At 36.1% G+C, this 21,909-nt stretch overlaps 1 protein-coding gene across 5 annotated transcripts; it reads left to right on the top strand.

Moving 5' to 3' along the window:
- The first annotated feature begins 440 nt into the window (after positions 1-440).
- LOC129294336 (uncharacterized) lies at positions 441-21,744 on the top strand. Of its 5 annotated transcripts, XM_054932616.1 has the most exons (28): positions 441-573; positions 830-1,034; positions 1,534-1,693; positions 2,449-2,541; positions 3,242-3,344; positions 3,509-3,671; positions 9,209-9,383; positions 10,064-10,192; positions 10,307-10,909; positions 11,032-11,652; positions 13,012-13,077; positions 13,919-14,032; positions 14,346-14,591; positions 15,386-15,433; positions 15,525-15,671; positions 16,003-16,185; positions 16,290-16,352; positions 16,751-16,861; positions 16,970-17,053; positions 17,138-17,185; positions 18,048-18,122; positions 18,340-18,435; positions 19,331-19,411; positions 19,491-19,562; positions 20,211-20,255; positions 20,377-20,460; positions 20,544-20,647; positions 21,040-21,744. In XM_054932616.1, exons 2-28 carry the CDS (start codon positions 832-834, stop codon positions 21,149-21,151), a joined length of 4,029 nt encoding a protein of 1,342 aa, XP_054788591.1. In that variant the 5' UTR covers positions 441-573; positions 830-831; the 3' UTR covers positions 21,152-21,744. The 5 variants fall into 5 exon arrangements, 4 of the variants coding, with proteins under 4 accessions (XP_054788591.1, XP_054788590.1, XP_054788592.1 ...); XR_008589368.1 differs by lacking the exon at positions 441-573 and having other exon boundaries at positions 580-1,034; positions 20,377-20,416; positions 20,493-20,647; XM_054932615.1 differs by lacking the exon at positions 441-573 and having other exon boundaries at positions 580-1,034.
- Positions 21,745-21,909: the final 165 nt, after the last annotated feature.

A 21,909-nucleotide genomic window follows, 5' to 3' on the forward strand; every position in this document is an offset into this window, starting at 1 on the left:
AAGTACACATAGAATAATAATGAGGCAAGTAATATTATTACACATATGCTGGGGTTGAATTAAATGGGTTGTTTATTATTTAAAATTTTATCCAAGGTGTAATTTAGTCCCAATTAATCTAGTCATCATAGTTTTAAAATTTCAAATAACTTAAACATGTTCAAATAAATGGTTTCAAAATGTCAATTAAATTCGGTTAACATTCAACGTTAATCTAAAAAACAATAATAAATAAAAAACGACATATTTTAAGTCAAAGGTTATTTGGCATGCACAACACAGTCAAGGCAGGAATATTATTTATTAGATGTTTTGAAATCACAAGGATTAAACCGAATTAATACTAATTAAAGCAAATAGTGAACCAAAACTGCCAATTTTATTATTTATTTATTTAGACTATAAATGAAAGTGATTTTCCTTTTCCACTGACAAGGGCAAGGCAAACCACATTTCCGATCGGCCCCCAGCCGAGGAGGCTAAATCGGGCGCTATCAAAGATCCCTTTCCCGCATCTTGTAATGCATAATTAAAAAAACCGTCTTGACAGTCTCCAGACTCCACATTACTCATGTACGTTTACACGTAATTGCATAAATTTCCCACTGGCAATTCGCATTCCGCACCATCTTGTCGTTCGCGAGCTGGGAATAAGAATCAGCCTCGCCAATTCTGCAGCTTCCATTCTCCTTATTCTTTTCCCTCTCGCTCCTCCCATAAAGCCTCCCTCATCTTTATTTCAAAACCCTAGGATTTTTTTTTTTTCTGAACCACCCAACCTCTTCTCTTTTCCTCTTCATATTTTACACTCTCGTCGTTGTTGTTTCAGCCATGGCCGCATTTCCCAGGGACCGAGCGCTCTCTCTTCTAGCCGCTGCCAACAATCATGGCGACTTAGCTGTCAAGATTTCGTCTTTGAGACAAGCCAAGGATATTCTTCTGTCAATGGAGCCGTCTTTAGCTGCCGACCTTTTCTCCTACTTGGTCGAGCTTCAGTCCTCCCCCGAAACCCTCGTTCGAAAGTTGTTGATCGAGTGAGTTCTTTGCCCCCAATTTTGAATTCAATATAACTTATATTGCTGTCTTGCTTCTCCAAAGTTGCAGGCATCTTTTCGACGTTCCTGTTATATCATTTAGACTATTTAAATTAAATTCACTGCATTGCTTTCCGCCTCAAACTTATTATGGGGATAGTTCCATTTTGCTTTCCTCGTAAAATATATTTCTATACGGGGCAAAGTTGCGGCTAGATTTCTGGTCATTTCTTGTGTTTTCAAGACTGCATTTTGTTCAGGCCATAAAAATGTGCATTTGTTTTACCTAGGGCATACAGGAATATATATATTTTTTTTGAACCGCTGTAACTTCTGTTTGGCATGTTTTTGGACAATGCATCCGTTATCTAACCAAATTTAGTACTTTGCTGCTGTCCACAAGAACCGGTTTAATCTTTGTCTTTCGCTCTATATCTGTGGCAATGGCTGGTGTCTTTCCTGGTATCTTTCTTTTTAAGATCTTCATTCTGTATTCCAGGGTAATTGAAGAGATAGGTTTAAGAGCAGCAGAGCATTCTCCAGCGCTAATGTCTGTATTATTAGCATTTTTACGTGATAGTGACACAATTGTTGTAAAGCAATCTATTGTTAGTGGCACATATATCTTCTGCAGTGTTTTGGCAGAGATGACAGTGCAGGTACTATTCAGCCCTCTTGTTGCCTTGATGCATACATGAAGACAAAGAGACTCATATTTGCTCTTCTTCCTCTTCTTATTTTTTTAATCTTAATCGGAATTTGTGTGAACACTCAGTTCTGTGTCTATCTTGTTGCCTCATGTGCTTCTTGTTCATGATGGCTCTCTTTGTCTACGTTCTCCTCAGTCCCTGGCTTCTATAAGATCAGGGATATCACAGGCTTGTAAAATACGGGATGGTTCATGTGAGCTTTAAGTTACTGTATGAAACTGACTTTATAAGCTATAACTAAGCCTAATGTGTTGTATGCCCTGGACTTAGTGTTTTCCCAAGATTAATTATGTTATACCTCCATACCAGAACAGATTTATATCGTGTTAAGAACTCCACAGCTAACTGTTGTTTGATGTCTATTTTTGAGGGAAAAAACTTCTTTTTTGACTTTCTTTCTTTCTTTCTCCCCACCACACACATACCTTTCTTCATAAATATTTCCACCATTGTACTTTTTTCCTCTTGTCAAGAAGTATAATGTCAATATTGTCGGCACTCTAGTTCTTCAGAATGGAACTGACTTTATTTATTTATATTTTTAATACAATATTAGCATTCATTTGGTTCATCAAACTGTTGTTATTTATGCATGATTTTTTATTTAAAGGCTTGAGTTACTTGATGAATTTTGTGTTGCTCCCCTCCTTTTCCCTTGCACTGGTTTGTAATAGGCTACTGACACTATTTTGGAAATCTGACAGTATCAACAATATGGTAAAGTTGAGAGGTGGTTAGAGGAGATTTGGATGTGGATGCTCAAGTTTAAGGATGCTGTAGTTGGGATTTCTCTGGAGGTATCTAGCTCCTTCATCTTTTATATCCACAGTTAATGCCGCACTTTGATTTTTAATTTTGTGCATATACCTGCTGTGCTAATATTATAAGGTTTTACAATTTTTAAATTGCCGCTTCATTACAGTTGATAAGTTATCGTGACATGCATGGTTGGTTATTTTTTGCATTCTCAACTTAATGAATCATAACTTGTACCACAATTCAACTTTGCATTTAAAGTTAATCAAATTGCTGAAAGAAGCGGATGGTTTTAAAATCTTAGTCTGCTTGACTTTTGCTTATGATCATGGGCAACCTGGGGGATGCTGAAGGGTTCAGTTACCAATTCCTTTCACCACAGATTCTTTGGGAATTGGGATATCTAAAATTTCTTGCAATTAGGGATATGGAATTCAGAATTTGGAGTAAATTTCATCTTTGTTGGCAGTATGCCGGTAATTTTTACTTGTCATCTTTGTCCTTGAATATGCATCTCTCTCTCTGTTTTTTAATTTCTGCACGTGTTATAATAATTTCATTTTGCAGATAGCTAACTTGACACAGGTTTATTTCTTAGCCTTCACTTGTTTAACTCCCTATTTCCTTATCTATCAAAACTGCGCAATTTTTTTTATTTTATTTTAGTCATTTACTTGAACTTGAGGTGGTGATGGACTTCATATTTTGCTGATTGGAGAGTTGACTTGCATGATATTGTAGCCTGGTTCAGTTGGAACAAAGTTGTTGGCGCTGAAATTCTTGGAAACACTAGTCTTACTTTTTTCATCTGACGTCAGTTATCCTGATAAGTCGCTTTTAGAAGGTATTTTCCTTCAAATTTCATGAGCTTAACATTTATACTATGATGAGATTAAGAGGACATAGAGTTAGCACGCAAGTAATTTGCTCTTATAATCAGAAGTAGATTTATTTGCATTAGTTTCAATATACTCATCCATTTTAATTTTAACATCAATGACACTGCAGGAGGCAGAAAAGTATTTAATATCTCATGGTTGGAGGTTAGTCACCCTGTTCTTGATCCGGTGATGCTCATGTCAGAAGCAAATAGGACTGTTGGCATTCTATTAAACTTATTGCAGTCGGCTGGTAGCCTCCCTGGTTGCTTGACAATTACTGTTGTCAATTGGTGAGTTTTCATGTGTTACCGGTCGATAATTGTTCTAATTCAGTAAATAATGTTGGGGAAGCATAGTTGCGATTTTAGAAGGCAGGGTGTTCAATGGTTTTCTTTGATGATTTTTGTTTGATAAATTGTTTTTCTACATTTTCCTTATATGGTCCTTCTATTTTCTTTACATGGTGAACCACACCTGCATATCTCTGTATTGAAATTGATGATGTTTTTTATATACCAATGGCTTTCATAATCTCTTAAATCTGCATGGGTTTTCTGTATTTTCTGCCTTGGTAGTGTGAAAGTCAAACTAACATGAGTTATGTAGAATAATTGATATATAATCTATCGTTGTACTCCCACGAGAGCAATGCATAGTTTAGGAATTTCATGGTTCATATAGACTCTTGTGGGTACGCCAATAAATATGTATTTCTACTGGATATGAAACCACATATGCTTAGTTTTATCTTGTCTTGGAACTTAGTATCCTACATGCACTGGAAACAGGAAGCATTGCATAGATGGAAATGTATCTCATTTCAAGTGAGCTCCTGTGTCCAGAGTTTTAATTTATTTTTTTTCCCCTGCTTGTGTTGAATTTCGCATGAATCTTGTCATCTTTATTATTCTTTTTAACAGTATGTCACTTTGCATCTTGACTGAGTAGTTATCTTTTTGCATCCTATGTCAATGTGGTGTTTTACCATCAGCTACATGTTGTTAATTTCTTTGTCTGTTCATTATGCACCCCCCCTTTTCTTTTGTTCATTGAAAGTCCCTGCTAGCTTCAACATTGGTGTGTGATTTTAATGCTCCTTCGTTTCCTATGGACTGATTCCATTGGTATTTACTGCTGTAACCACTTAGTTGCTTGCAAACTGTTTTTGCATCTCCTCTTGAAGCATGTAACTTACAATTGTTGATTTTGATTCCTTTCTGTCTTCAATTTGTGCTTCCCTATTTTTAGCTTGTATGTGGTCCTGCAAGTTGAGAAAGTCAGAGATGAGTTAGTCTGATGATTTCCTTCTGTACCACCAATTCCGGATTGTAAGTTTTGGCTTAACTTGTATAAAATATGTCAAATAATCAGTGTTCGCAGTCCTTAAGTGGGGAGAGGGTAATAGCTGGGGAATCAAAATATGCGAAGATCTTTTCAACATGTATTTTTATCAGCTTGTTAGTTCATTTTTCTGGAAAGTAAATATGCGATGGTTCTCATCTTCAGGGGTCATAGACTTTTAAACTCATTTATTTGGGAACATTTGTTGTAGACTTGCAGCTGGAAGTATTCTTGGTACATGTGCAAACAAACGTTTCATTCACATTCCTTACATGAATATATCCCTCATTTATGCTTATAGGGATGCACTAAGACTTCCTAACGGAATTAACATCCTAACAGATTCCTAACTGACTAACTAACTCCTCCTAACAGCCTAGCAATTCTACTTAATTTGCGTCGTATTATAAATTTGAAATATATTATTGTCTAGTACCCTTTAATCCTTTACATGCAGAAAGGTGATGCGCTTTTTGCCTTATGACTTTGGTTTATAACGTTCTCCACGGTTACACAAATGTAACTAATTCCTGTTAACCACATAACATTTTGACTTGTGTCATTTTATAAATTTGAAATATACTGTTGTGTTACTCCCTTTACTCCTTTCCATGCAGGAAGGTTACTTGTGTTTGTCTCACAATTCTGGTGTATAAAGTGCACCATGGTTTTGTGATTGTAACTATACACGATGCTCTCATGCCTTTTTACTGATGCTATTACATGTCTTCACTTCAGATTCTGAAAGCTTTTTAAAACTTAGCATATAACTGCATTGTCCTCCTGGTTATACTATCGTCGCAATTATGGAGGGATCACTGAAGCAGGGACTCATGGATAGAACAAGTTCAGCTGCTTGTTTGATATCATTGCAGCTTGCTGACCAGCTCTCCATGAGGAGTAAATGGCTTTGGATTCTGCTGCTTTGGCGGTTCATGTAATGAAAGTTACAAGGATAGACTATGTTCATTGTTTATACTGTGGAGTGCCAGCTGGTCGGTGATAACATTGATTATTGATGCATAAAATGGTCATCTCATGAATCGAGGAAACATATGGTCATCAAGCGATGCAGTTTATAATTGCAAACTTCTTAGAGAGACCATTTAATGTGTAAATTTTTTGTCCTGTATGTGCATACAGTTGGTGATGTTTAGAGAAATTAAAAATGTATTTGATATTTTACGTTTGATATGACAGCTGACACACTTCTAATGTTTCAATAATTCAAATTATATTTTGGTGGGAGCTTGTGTTATATTTGGTGATTTTGCTCCATCATTATGGCTTTTAACTTCTTTCCTTATGTTATTATGTTTGGATTATTGGATACTTTACACAGTTGATCTTGTATATTTAAGGCTATCTGTTCTGCTGATTCTTTGACTATCTTGGTAACCTCCTTTTCAAATGCAAATTTCCTTTTCATACCATTTCATTGGTTCATCTGGTAATACAGTTCAAACCTACCTTTTGAAATCAAAGTTCATGACATGGACATTGTGCTTGGAGTTTACCAGAACTTGAAAAACTATAAAATTTTTTATGGCAAATATTTCAATATGCAGGCTGGACTCATCAAACTGCATGGCTATGGACATAATATTTTTCAGAAAAATAAGTCCTGAGCTTTTATAAAATTACCCTGCAAGTTTATTTATGCAAAAAAACTCGGCAGTCATTGTTCCTACCTTCCGCTCCTTTTTGTGTTGTGGTTGGATCTTCTCCATATTGAAGCATTAATTCAAACAGACTGGAAAGTACTTGTAAAGGAATGTTTCTCTCATGATTATGCTTCAGACTCATAAATTGAATGCTTCCTTCCTTCTGTATTCTGTCCCTAATATCTTTGTTTGCATTAGAAAATCAGTCTTGACAAGTTTTTGATCCATCATATCATATTTCTAGTTTCTTTTTTTCTTTTTAAGTTAATTTAAGATAATAACTCTTATGTTGACATCTGCATCCGTATCACATTCTGTTATGTAAACTTCTCAGTTTTTATGTCATTTGATTTGAATGGTCCCATAATTACTTGTTACTGTATATTCTGTTTTTCATTGTGGTGAAAATGTCGTCTATTTTTATCTTGTGCAGAATCACCAAGAATGTGTCAGTCATGTATATGGATCCATATCTATATTTGGACCCATTATAAATGGTTTGACATCCTGATGAATGCAAATGTGGTCCATAAGGCTTTGCTGTTGGAATTGTCAACTGTGTTTTTAGTCATTACTACTGCAATTTTATATATCCTTCTGCAGTTTTATGCTTTTCAAGTTTCTATTTGGTGGCAAAGATATCATGCATGTGCTTGTTCTTAAACTTGCATTACTTGAGTACTGCAGCCATTGATGCAGAGGGAATTTATGGAAGCCCTATTGCATGAGAAAATTGGGCTTGACTGTTATTTAATTGACTGCAGTTTGTAGCAATGCAACATATTTCCTTGAAAAGAATTCAATTATTTCATGTGACTGAAAATTTCTTTCGGTACTTTGCTAAGTGCTGTTTTGGATGATCATGCTGAAATCTAGTATCAACACATTAAGTGGATTAATTGTTGTTAGCATTATAATCCCTTACATAGCTTGCTTGCCAGCTCATGCGCTAATCCGTAATATATATCTGAACTTCTTGGATCAACCTCCTGGATTGAAAGGGCACTGTTTATGAATTTCTGCTGACTTTTGGGTGTCTTTTTCATAGAGGTAGACTTAAACTCTGCCTGAATGGTGCAATTGTCAAAGGCTTTTGAGAAATAAAGTCCTTTGTTGTCAAATGAATGTTAGGAACTTCAGTCTAGGTGATTTAGGGTGACCTTCAGTTCGTGAAGGAACTGAGGTTGCACTAATGGTGGGTTTTGTGAGGGAAACTAATAATATTGCTGTTTAGGTGACACCAGAGTGAGTGGCTTTGGTGATGTGTCATGGTAATGGGGCTTGGCAGCTTCACCAGTGAGGGTATTGTGGTGTTTGCTGTAATTTTTAAATTGTGCAATTTGTTTCAGTTTATCTTGTCTCAGTTAAAATTTATGCTGTAGAAAACAACATTCATGTTTGGTTTGCTTCCCAGGCAGTTATGTCCTCTTGAATCAATCTTTTCTTCCTTCTTTTTTTCTAACTACTTGTCTAAGCATTATGGCCCATGATGCTTAGGATAATTGTTAGTTTTGCATCTGCAACTTCTTAAAGGCGAGTGAAAGCTTTGGAGTTCTATGTGTAGCAACCTTGTTATATGGGCTGTTTCATCTGGAACTCCATGGTTCGGAGGTTTTATTTGAGTTTTAGTCACTGTTATAAGTAATGTGTTAGATATAAGAAAATTGTTTGTGTCATTCACTAATTTAACTTGAATTAAGGATGTTATCATGGAAGTGTGTCTTCTCTTTAAGTTGTACAAGAGCTTGACCACTTTAGCTAGCTGAGATGCTATAATGATGTCGCAAATAAGAATTTGATGGAAACACAGGCATAATTTATTGAAGTGTTATTTTGAAATTCTAACTATTATCTGCATAAACATGCTCATCTTTCTTTTCTTTTTTTTTTTCCTTTCACCACCCTTCCCCCCAATGGATGAAAAATAATTTGCTGCTTATCTATTCATAACAATGCATTTGTACTTCATAATGGACAATTCTGATACTGCCCCTTGTCTTTCTATGCCTTTTTAACTTTAAGGCATTGGTAAACTTGAATTCCTTGATTACCTTCAGAATAGATGAATTCATATTTAACAGGAAAAGGCGGTTTTTTTTTGGGGGGGGGGGTTGAAGTGAGCCTGTACATCCATTACCCAACTATTCTAGCAGGAAAAAAGCTTTATGCTACTGGATTATTGGGACTGATGAACTGCAGTTTTTAATTGAGTAATTTATTCTAAAATTTCCTTTGACATGCTATCTATGCGTGTGATTTAGGCGTTTGTTTAATTACCATAATTTTCCTTAGCAAACTTAATTGCAGAAATATTTATTTGTGTTTTACTAATAAATAAAAAGTATAGGTGGGACCAGGCACTGAGAATTAGAAAGTTAGGCATGTAGAGGTGTGTAGCTAATGCTGTTCTGTTTTTGGTGTCGGATTCCATAATGATATATTATGGGATGCACGTTATTTATTTAAAGTAAATACCCGTGTTAGTGGTAAAGTTGGGTTTTTTTGGGGCCTCCTTTTTTTTTTTTTTGAAAAAGTGTATATGCCCTAACCCAAAGGCTTGGTTGATTATAGAATACAATATAATCATGCAATCTATATAACCGATCCCATTTAATAAGATAAGACTTATTGTTGTTGTTGTTGTTGTGAAAGTGTATATGCCTTGTATGCAATTGTCTGGTCTAACTTCTTTCTATACAGGTTATGCTGCTCTTAGCATTGCATTTGATTTCTGTTGTTAATGTGCTCTTTCTCTTTTACCCTCTTGCCTGCAATGTTTTTGTCATCCGGGATTTAACCCTGTAGTTTGCTTCCTTTGACAGTCTTGTAGCCATAGCAAGGAAAAGGCCACAGCACTGCAATACTGTTCTTCCAGCATTGCTCGATTTTGATCCAAATTTCCAAATAGTAAAAGGATGTCATGTTGCTAGTATTCAGTACTCCTTAAGAACGGCATTTTTAGGGTTTCTGAGGTGCACTTACTTACCAATATTAGAGGTAAATATGCATATGCCAACCTACTTTGTTAGTCTTCTATTCAAATTGATCATATCTTTATTTTCTTATATTCTCTTTACAATGTCAATGTAATGATTTTTCGAAATTATAATGGCTTCACCCTGAATTCCTTGCTTCTTTCTTGGTGACTTAATTACGTTATTTTAACATACCAATTCAGAGATTATGATTGCAAATTCAGCACCTATTTTTTTTTTAAAGAACGTTCTATTTTACGTTTCTGTAGTAGATAGTTTGTAAAAATAACTATGAAACTGGAAGTAGGGACAAAAATTAAAATATAGAAATAAAAATAATGTCATAAAAGAAGCTTGTAGGTATTTTTGTCTTGTAAAAGTGAACCATTGCCATAGTACATCGAATAGTGGGGACAGAAGAGTAGAGCTTATGCTATGAGGGATTTAAAGGAGATGGGGAGAAACTATACATTTTTTATGGATTGCTCACTACATAATTTGTCATATTCTCTATGTTCAATTACTGTATTCCTGCTTCCTTTTAGTGTGTCATCCCACAAACTGCCGCCCCACCAAAGAAAAAAAAATTTAGCATGCAGTCATGAACCAAGAACAATAATGAAGTTTATAGCATGGTCCTATTAGGATCCTGTTATAGTGGTATAAAATTCGTTGTCTCAAGATTTCTGTTATTTTTTTCAGTCAAGAGAAAGATTGGTAAAGAGCCTGCGAGCTATGAATGCAGGAGATGCTGCTGAGCAAGTTATTCGGCAAGTTGACAGGTTAATTAGAAATGGTGATCGTTCTATTCGTGATGCTCGAGCTAGCAAGGTATGTGTGACTTGCTACTTATGGCTGTAAGATAAGTTTGTGAAATTGAGAATTAGTTGCTAGCTGCTGATTTCATCTTATTGTATCACATTCATTTTCATTTTTAACGGTCAGGATGATTACCTATCAACTCAGACGCCAGTTTCTGGGGAATTATCTAGAAAAAGATCAATGCCTGTAGATAAAGAACAACTGACCAATGGTCATGAGGTCATCTCTAAGCGGATTAATTCTGGCCCTGGCCTACACTCTCCTTTACCTGTTCAAATAATTGATTCTGAGCAGGATGTTTACTCTGCAAGCGAACTATCCTCTAATGTTCCTGTGCTGGATAGTGAACTAACTGCTGTGGAGCAAATGATTGCTATGATTGGTGCTTTGCTTGCTGAAGGAGAAAGAGGTGCTGAATCTCTTGAAATCCTTATTTCAAAGATCCATCCTGATTTGTTAGCTGATATTGTCATTACTAACATGAGGCACTTGCCTAAGACGCCACCATCATTAACAAGGCTTGGGGATCTACCAGTAACACAAGCTGATACCCAACGCAGTCAATTGCGAGCTGTATCATCCGCGCCCATAAATTCTGTTCAATCTTCTGCTATTACAGCTCAAGCTCCATTCCCTTCAGCTACAGCCATTGCCACTGCTGCATCACTATCTGACACCTCTAATGTCAACAATCTGCCTGCTGATTCCAAACGTGATCCACGCAGGGTAAAATTATTGTGTTTGTGCGCTACGGTGCCGGTATTGGCATCTATAGTTGAAATTTCTGTGTCCATTATCATATAATGTTAGTTCATTCGACTTGTATTCTTCCTGGTACAAATTTTCAGGATCCTCGTCGTCTTGATCCTAGGCGTGTAGCGGTAAATGCTGCAGGCACAGCACTATCAGTTGTGGAAGATACTGGTTCTTTGAAATTGGAGTTTGATGAATCTTTATCTTTGAGTAAGCCTGTTTCACATTCCGATGTGGCCACTGTTGACAATGCTCCAGCACCTGTAGCAGTCAACATAGAATGTGAAGATATCATCTCTGAAGGTCCACCAGTTTCAGCACCTGAAAAACCAATTACTAAGATGGAGATTCAAGAGACGCCCAGAGATATTGACCGGAGTCCAGAAGAAAATGCTTTTTCAGATCCCTTACCCTCTGTTGCTGATGTTACAGACGAGGATCTGAGTGCAGTGAAGCTATCAGATAATGAGGCAAATGGGACCAATTCAACTATACAAGAATATGATCAATTCTCTCCAGATGCTACGACTGCATCTACATCAGATGATACCTGTCTGGAATTACCACAGCTTCCACCATATGTTGAACTGTCCAGAGATCATGAAAGTAACATTAAACATATGGCAGTTAAGCATCTTATGGAGTCGTACAAGCATCTGCATGGGACAGATTGTCAGCAGTTTTGCATGCTATTACTTGCCCGAATGGTTGCTCAGGTATCCCACTCCCCCCCAATGTTTGTAACTACTCCCTGCGGAACTATTCATAGGGCAGAGAAAGTAGAATTTTTTTGGTCTCATTTATAAGTTACATCTTTAAATTTTCATCATAAACTTCCTTTTTTATCCTCCAGAGAGAGAAAATATGTTGTTATGATATGTATATTTAATACGGGTAAAGTTGATAACTTGTTAAATTTTTATACAGAGTTAATGATTAAGGTTTTCCTTGATACCAGTGAAATATGTTAGAAGTAACTTATAAATAGGACCAAAGAAGTATGTTGAAAACATGGACTAACTTCTTTTGTTTTTTATTTAATGTCTTCTGCATACAAGGTTTAGTATCTATGTACAACTATTTTGTCTTCTAATGTGTATTTAGAATTCTATGCTCCTGTATTAAGCAATGCTTCTCAAGGTGTCATAATAATGTCAATTATAAAATGATGTACAACTACAACTGTTGTTTCTAAGAAACTACCTCCCAAACATAGATGCCTTACCTGAAAGAAATTTGTGAGAAGAGGGTATTTAATTATAGTTAGACATTCATTGTCCTAGTATTCTTCAAATAATAGTTTAAAACAATAGCTGTCAAGAATCGTAAAAAAATTTAAATTATTGTGTCATAAACTATTGTATACAATGAATACTATATGGAAGTATAGGCAATTGGAAGCATGGAAAACAAAATTGACAGCAAAGGCAACAATAAATTTTCCTCTTATGTACTCTATTAGTAAAAGGAACAGGAACAATTTTCATTTTTTTTTTTGGTTCTAAATATTCCAAATATTTACTTATCCTATATTTTTTAAAAAATAATGACATTACAGGTTTATGAAAGTAGTATTAAAATATGCACGTGTTGTCAGTTACCCTTATTTTTCATCACTCTAATATCGATTGCTTTTCCTCTTACTAAACACGTCTGTGTGTGCACTCTTCGGTATTAATTGAACAAGAAAAAGCAAAAAAGAGGACAACATTAGGATTATACGATCTTTGGTCCAAAGAAAGTTTGACTTTCTCAACCTGGCTTTGATGTAAAGCGAGATAATGGCTGGATTGAGTGATGTTGAGGTTTTGAGCATCTCTAGTCATGCAAATTTTTTGTATAGTTTTGGGAAGACACTACTTTGATTTAGTTTTCTATGCCACTTAAAGGAGATGGATAATTAGTGTCAGGAATATAGTTTGTTTAACCTGAAACATTAAACTGCAGCTAGATGCAAAACATTAGAGAAAAAGTTAAAGTACAATGAAAGGGAATCTGACATGTGATCTGCTTTAATCATTTGTTGTCTATCAAGTTTTGGGCAGTATAATAAATATATTTGGTCTGCTATGCAGATTGATGATGATAAAGAGTTCATTTTGATGCTGCAAAAACATGTCCTGGATGACCAGTGGCGAAAGGTGCCAGTATTTTGAATCTTACTTTATTTCAATTATAGAATTTTACATAATTTAATTCTCCCTATCTTGTTGCCTTTGAGTATTAGTATATCCCAGTCAAGTGCAGTCATTTCCACCATTTTATTCATCCTCCTCTTTGTACTTTCTTTCTTAATAAATTCTTTTTTTCCATTTATAAAAATTTAAGAGTCTTTGAGGTGTTTTGATTTGCATGTGTTATCTAGAAAATAGATGATTAGTTATTTATAAGTAAAGGCCAGCGTCATCTTTTTAGATTTTTGCATGAGAGCCAGAATAATAGATTGGGTTTTGAATGCACTCAATGATGGATGTGCTTAAACTACATAATATGGTGCTTGAAGCTTCAGATATGTTCATTTGCTCCCATATATTAATTTGGTGAAATTTGAACCTAGGTGGCAAATTGTCCACCACAGCATGCAGAGTAGCCATCAGGTGTGATTCCAGAGAATCCAAACTGTGTTGATAGATCACCTGCTATGAAGTTGTTAATTTGTGCTATTGCAAGCTTTTGAAGTTCATAAAGTTCATTATTGCTTGTAAAAATAAAGCCGTAACTTTGATGTTGTGAGAACTTAGAAATACATATTGAGAAATTTAATTAGTGGAGTCAAATGATATAAGCGATTGCATTGGTGCTGGTGGGATTGCCAAATGTTGTATGATGGGGGTTGTCAGCATCTCAACAATTGTCTGTAGTTTAAATGGTTATGGATGGAGATCAGCATTCTGTTTAACAAATATCACTGTCGATTTGTTTTTATTCATTTTTTTAAAAATTTTAAACACTGCTAACATGATATTTGAAATGGATTTGCAGGGCCATGAACTTGTATTGCATGTTTTGTACCATCTACACTCCTGCATTATCCTGGATTCAATTCCAAACTCTTCATCTACTGCTGCTCTGTATGAAAATTTTCTCTTGGCGGTGGTAGGCACATTATACCTTGTTTGGCCTTTTTTTTCCCCATGATATTATATCATCATCATTGTCATTTGCTTTTCCTGAGAAAGATTTCTAGATAGAAGTGTCATATAAGGAAAGTATGAAGAATAGTTTGTCTCGTTGCATGCTTTCATTCATCATCTCAGCTAAAGTAAATTGATTCGCTCAAATCAGGGACTATATTCAAATCCCTATGCAGGAAGCAATATCAAAACTGCATAATAACTAGAACACTTGAATTCTTGATAATAAGTACAATACTCCTTGTGATGAATGGATTAGTACATTTTCCTTGTAGGCCAAATCTCTGTTGGAGTTTCTCCCGGCTTCAGACAAGTCTTTTAGTAGACTTCTCGGAGAAGTCCCACTTTTGCCAGAGTCTGCCTTGAAGGTTTTGAATGATCTCTGCCATTCCAGTGTCACTGATCGTCACAGTAAAGTTGTCCGTGACATGGAGCGTGTAACTCAAGGCCTTGGTGCGATCTGGAGTTTGATATTGGGACGTCCACAATATCGGCAAGCATGCTTGGATATAGCATTGAAGGTAACTTATCATGCATCAGTATCATCACAGGGACAGGGTATGGTATTGCCATTAGGGACGAAAACAATCTCCTGGCTTTATGCAATGAATTGAGATTTTGGAGTTATGCCGATATTTGTAGCTAACTAAAAAACAAAATTCTTATATTCGTTGGATGTGGATGAGACCATTTGTGTTATGTTTGTCAGTGTTACAAATTTAAAACATATTTGGCTAAATTCTCAGTTTTCCATGTAGCTCTTCAGTGATAAAGATCTCTTAATCTCTCTGAATGAGCTGACTTGTTTTTCCAATTTTTCTTCTCTTATTTATTAAACTTAGTTATGTTGTAGAGCAAACGGTATAATTGCAAGCACATTGCTGGTCAGTTTGATTTGTCCATGGTATAATTATTTTCATCAATGTTAAGAAAATCAGACCAGGTTGATTGGTTCAACTGGAGAGCCAGAGCCTTGTCCAGTCCAAAACTAACCCAACACTGGGGAAAAAATAAACTAGACAAAAACCAGACTACCCATTTAAAACCCAACAGGTTCTTGTTAGTTAAAAATATGAACTTTGGGATTTCCACGAGTGCCAATTCCCAAGCATAACTTACATCTCCAGGCAATCCATGAAGACCTCTAGAGTTGGCCCCCCTGACATTTCTGTTATTTTTTAAGTAATTGTCTGGTATGGTGAGGAAAAATGAAATGAGGGACTGAAAGCATTGTTGATATTTTTGTAGTAAGTGTCTGATCATCATGCAATTATATTCCTCATATGGGACTGATGTGTTCATTTCAATGTTGCAGTGTGCAGTTCATCCCCAGGATGAGATTCGAACAAAAGCTATTCGGCTGGTATATGAACTTATGGCTATATGAAATCTGTCAGATAGACCATCAATTTATTAGGTAACCACTAGCCTCTTTTGTTTGGTGTGTCTCGCAGGTGGCAAACAAGCTCTATCAACTGAGCTACATATCAGATGATGTTGAACAGTTTGCTGAGCAAATGCTTCTGTCTGCTGTAGACCAAAAGGCCTTAGATACAGGTCTTTCTGAATCTGGACCCATTGAACAAGGAGCTGACACACAGGTGTGTATACATTTTCAGACTCCTCTTTGTTGTCCTTTTGGATTACACTCTGCTGAAATGGCTGCTTTGAAGAATTCATTGTAATCCTGAATGAATTATTGGATTTCAAGCTGATGGCTACCAATTTTGTCCATCTTGATTCATTGGAACCTTTTAATGAGGCCTGGGTTTCTGCAACACAGTAGAATAGATTATGCTGTTGTCCTAAATTATAGAGGCGATTGGCATGTGAACAGCTAGTAACGTTATTTGAAGAATTGCATGTTTTCTATTACGTCCAAGGGATTTTTTTCTTGCAATGTTCTAAATTAAATGACTTAATTGTCTACAGTTATTGGCCTTTTATGTTTCAAAGATTGGAAGTCAGGAAACCCCTGCTCCGTTGCAAGTTTCAGAATCTCCCGCATCTGAAAATGAGCCCTCTAAAATTGGTAAACCAGTAGCAAATGTTGCATCTGTGTCATTGTCTGAAGCTCAGCGTCTCATATCATTGTTTTTTGCTTTGTGCACAAAGGTTTGTTTTACTTCTTTGTATGCAGGTTATAAGTTGACAGTGACTCCAACTGAGTAGTTTTCGTCTGTTTTGTTAACACCAACACATTATTTCAAATCCTGCAGAAACCCAGTCTTCTTCAGATTATCTTTGATGTCTATGGGCGAGCCCCAAAAACTGTAAAGCAGGTATTGTTTCATTTTGCTTTCAATGTTATTTTTTCAGCACAGCCACTGAGGTTGAAAATCTGTGCCTTTGGTCTATTTTTAATTTTAATATAATGGGAGGTTAAAGTGTGATCTTTTCCTGAAACTCAACATCCGTCATGAATGTTTGATGTTGCCCTGGGCTATGAGATTGAGAATCATATCACATTAGATGAACTGTTTGCTTAAAATGCCTTAGGTTTCTGGTTGTTTTCTTGATTCAATTCTGTCTTTGGCATTAAATTATGAGAATTAAACTATGAGAATGAAGAAAGAGCTCATAAAAAGCAGTAGACGTCATGTTGTTGCTTCTAAACTATAATTTGCACTGCCAGTTTTTGGTTTAATGCTTTTGACCTATTCTATTTGGTCACTTACAGGCCATTCATCGTCACATCCCTATTCTTTTGAGGGCTTTAGGACAATCATATTCTAAAGTTCTCCATATTATATCCAATCCACCACAAGGAAGTGAAAATCTTCTGACACTGGTAGCTTCCTTTCTCACCATTGATCATAGCTTATTTCACCCTACAGAAGAGTAGGTGGATTTTTGAAATACAAAATAAATGATTATAATGTTGTTTCCATCTTTGTAGGTGTTGCAAATATTAACTCAAGAAACGACACCGTCTGCTGATCTGATAGCTACTGTTAAGCATCTATATGAAACTAAATTAAGGGTATGCCTTGACTGTATGCCCTAATTCTGCTCTGAGGCTTACATTTTTGGATATATATTTACCCATGCTAGTTCTGTGCTGCAGGATGTTTCAATTCTTGTTCCCTTGCTGCCATCACTGTCCAAAAATGAGGTCAATTCATTACTTCTGTCCTTGTTTTTCTTTTCTGTATATATGAGTACCATTTAGCAAGCTGCATTCACCTCGTTTTTAACATTAGGTGAAGAGAACAGGGAAAAGAAATGAAAGGAGGCCATAGTATGACAGTTACTCTGTCTAATGCTTTATTCCTTTGTAATTCAGAGGCGTAGAGGGCCAGTCTCTAAGGATCTCGTGGAGATCACAGAACATAGAAAAGTACTTGCATTAAAGCTGGAATAGAAGACCCTAAATAAGGAAATAAAAGAGCTGACTCTTCTATTAAAAAACATACATATGAAACATTAGTTCCATCTTCATTAAAGACAATCTTCTTCCTCCTCGGTCCTGAAAATATTAGTTGAAGAAGTTCTTATGAGAATGATGGAAATTACAAAAGTTCCATCCACGTTCATGAGTCATGATAAAGTGTATCCAGGACAAGAAAAATCTTTTGTTAAGGATTTATCCTCTGAATACCCGCTACCAAATGATGCACAGACCTATCCATGTATCAGATTATACAGAGCTCATTGTTAATTCCATTCGTTTGTTGCGAAGTAACTTCTCAATTGTCAGCCCAATGTCAAATATAAATACCAGTTGGCATTTGGTTAAATTATATTAATTTTGAATTTGAATTTATAATCTTCACAGTTTTGTTTGCAAGTCATTGGCCTTTATGAATTGAGAAAATTTTGTTATGTTGATTTACTTATAGATGCTAGTTTCATTTTGCTCTGTTCCATAAACAGTTAGAAGTTTAGAGAGAAGCATATGGCAATTTTTGTGATGCATTAGCTGGTTGTACTGTCATGTGGTCAATGTTTACAGTGTTAAACTTTAATGGTAGCAGGTTTTACCAATATTCCCTCGGCTTGTTGATCTTCCATTGGAAAAGTTCCAAATGGCACTTGCTCATGTACTACAGGTATATGCATAGGCTTAACCTGAAGTTCATATTTTGTCTCTGATGCTTGTTCTGGGTTGCTTACAAGTCTTGGCGCTGTTATTGTGTTTAGAATTTTTACAATAGGATTGTCTCAGCAAAAACTGAAGTTTGTAAAGCAATGTCATTGAATTTTTTTTCGTTTTCTGTTTATCTTTTTCATCTAGATGTGCTTAACATTTACAAATGTTTATGGCAGGGTTCTGCTCATACGGGCCCAGCTCTGACACCTGTAGAAGTGTTGGTTGCAATCCATGGAATTGTTCCTGAGAAGGATGGCATTGCACTTAAGAAGGCATGTTTCTGTTAGTGTAAATTACTATTACACCCCATGAATTTCCCACAACCAACCTTCCCCCTTCTAGAGACAAAAGCTAAGTGTATTCAACAAGAAAGCTTCAATTTTTTCTGGCTGGCAGACTCTCCCTCCTTCAATGACTTTTTCCTCTTGCTGTGTGCTGTGTTCTTATCAGACTTGATATCTCATTGCTGTAGAAAAATTGTTTGGTTTATTATCCGTACTTAAAACTGAATGCTTGTTATGAAAAGTATCAACTATTGGTTTCTAGCGTGGTAGACAGTTATTCTCATGTTAGGTCACGTATAATGTATTTGAGTTGGTGAGAACTATAATGTCAATTGACAAGTTCTTCTAAAAGTACATTTCATGGTGGTAATGGGTGTGTGTATTTTGGGGTTTGTTAAGGCTGATGCTGATGGCGCTTGTAATCAAACACGTGACCAGCTCCTGTTTTCATCATTATTTATTCCTGATGAATGGAAATTGTTTAATTTTAAGCAATTGTAATCAATTCGCTGCTCCTTCTGATATCAAGTCTTTGCACCAACTTTTTCTCTCAATAGGTCATTTTCTAATGAGATATTATATTTCTCAACATGCATTAATATCCTTTAAATTTTGCATCTCTCGAGCTGCCTGCTACTTTTCATTGCAAGTTTTTAAGATATTGTCCAATGAAGTTCTAGCCAGATTGTGATTGACTATACCGAAATCTGCATTCTATAAAGTAGTTCTGGTTTGCTTACCCTCAAGAATTAAACAATAGAACCGCTATAATCCTTGCTTTGTTTTGTCAATCTTATCATCTAACGCATAAAAATTGCATTAATTGAAGTTCAAAATTCACAAGTGGTGATTTCTCAAATTTTGTCTATTTGTTGATTATCAGATAACTGATGCTTGCACAGCTTGTTTCGAGCAACGTACTGTGTTCACACAACAGGTTCTGGCAAAGGCATTAAATCAGATGGTAAGTAGATTCAATCTGGTCAGCAGCAATTAGCAGATATATTACAACATGGTCATTGGAATCTTGTTGAAATTTTCAGGTTGATCAAACTCCATTGCCTCTACTTTTCATGAGAACAGTTATTCAGGCTGTTGACGCTTTTCCATTATTGGTAAATCTCTTGTTGCATGTTTTTGGTGCTCGTATTGCTGCTAGTGTTTATGTATTTCTTTTGTTAATTGGTTAAAAAGTAATTGTAGAAATTGAATGCTCTTCAGTAGACATGTTATGGTGAAAAAACTTCAGTCAATTTTGGAGCAAATGATTGGACAAGCATCTTTACTTAGTCCTTGTATTTTCTGGTTTGTTAATGAAAGGATAATTTATTGGATATGAATAATCTAGACATGAAAGTAGGGCATTGGTGGTGCTTCTTGAGTCCTCATGTTTCTTTCCGAAAAGGTGATGTGTTGAGAAGGCAGGCTTATATTGATCCCCCTTTCAACGAAGATCTTTTCCCAATTTGTGATGGTCTTTTCAATTATGGGAAGTTATTGCACAGAATTTTATATCTATTTTGGAACTATTAAATTATTATAGAGACATTTAGTTTCACCGTTTTTTGTTGACGTGCTTATCCATTTCAGTGTTCTTAATATATGTTTAATTATTACAAGTTCTTCGGTGCAACCATAAGGCCTGCGTTTTACTGATTTGGAGGTTTTTAAAAACGATTGCTTTTTGGTGTCCGAAGTCTTCATCAGGCATGGCATAGCGAAGATGTTTACTTGCAATTGTAATATTTATGCTCTATTTGTAGGTTGATTTTGTTATGGAGATATTAGCAAAACTTGTTACTAAACAGGTAAAGCTTTACTCAAATCTAGAATAGACATTTTTCTGATTCTCATATTTAACTGTCTCCTTAACACTACTGATTAACAATCCACTGGACAACAAATTGATTACTTCTATACTGATTGCAGGTGTGGAGGATGCCAAAACTTTGGGTTGGTTTCTTAAAATGTGTGTATCAGACCCAGCCACGTTCTTTTCATGTATTATTGCAGGTATTGCATTTTTTTTACCTACATAACATCAGTTAATGTGTTATCCTTTAGATTCAACCTGCATTTCTGCATTCTGGATGCAGCTGCCGCCTTCACAACTGGAAAGTGCTCTCAATAAACATGCAAATCTCAGAGGTCCTCTTGCTTCTTACGCCAGTCAACCCACTGTAAAATCTTCATTACCCAGGTAAGCTTTTCTAGATATGGCTGTGGGGATAGATAGTCTGTAATTCAATGCTTGTTCGTGCACCTGAAACAAATTTGAAATTGAGCTGAGCTTTCAAAGATTTAGCTGCAGATGCTCACCCCATCTATTTCATAATTAGACATGGATACTCTCAAGGACATTAACGTCTGCCAGTCTATTTGTTCCCAATTTTTTTGTATTGAAAGCGAAGTTGTTGTTGACCGCTGGATGTCATATTTTTGGTTTCCGACCCTGAAGAATGAAAATATGTAATATTAACTGCTGAGGTCTCAAGGAGATATTTGATTTTGCTGTTGGAATTTGGTGTCATGGGATTGTTAGAGAATGTGGCATAAACCTCTCTTGAAGTTAACTCATGTTCCCATGTACAGATCAATACTAGTTGTGCTTGGTCTTGCAAATGAAACACAAATGCAGCAACATCCGTCGACCTCTTTGCACCCTTCTGACACAAGTTCTGTTCATGGAGCAACTCTGACATGATAGTTGAGAGACTGACCGGAATTTAATAGTTGGCTGGCTCAACTGTAGAGCATAGAGGAGGTTGGTCACTTTCTCAGGGTTTGCAGCCGTCCCATGATAAATACCAACAGTTGATACAGTGACTGATCATATGGACTGGACTCTCTTTCAAGAGTTGAGAAGGCCGTCTTATTCCGGGGACGATATCAACAAAGTTACCATCTCTAGAGCCCCATTCCAGTGCTCTGCCAAACTCGCCTTGGCTGCTCGAGGAAATGGACGACTAGTCATTTTTATTGTTCTATCTCGTTTTCATGTAATATATTCATCCAATTTTGATGCCTCCTTCCTGGAAGCCAGAGAATAACCAACTATCCTCATGTAGTGTAGTGGCGTATCTAACCCTGCTGGAAATTTTTTCCCAGTCAGTCCGCTCATTCCACGAAGGATGTCAAAATGCTGGTAAATTAGACAACCCAGATGATAACGTCTGTCCAATGTATCTGTAAACATCCCCCCACCCCCCAAAACCAATTTCAATTCTTTTCTCAGCCAGTCATGACTATTGGCATTTTTTCAATGTAGCAGCCACGTGTAAGAAATTTCAAAACAAATGGTATCTTGCTAAGCTGGAAACCTCGGACATGATGTTTGAAAGAATTAAAAACATTTACTGCGGGACAGATGACAAAAGTTGGGATTCATTGAAGCAGGGAATGCCCAAACACGGTTGTGACTAATACCATTATTTCCGGCGTTTCATGTATAATTTTGGGTGG

This window comes from Prosopis cineraria, unplaced genomic scaffold (genome assembly GCF_029017545.1).
Source record: "Prosopis cineraria cultivar Desert tree isolate PC_DT_omini unplaced genomic scaffold, ASM2901754v1 PC15, whole genome shotgun sequence".
Lineage (NCBI taxonomy): Eukaryota > Viridiplantae > Streptophyta > Magnoliopsida > Fabales > Fabaceae > Prosopis > Prosopis cineraria.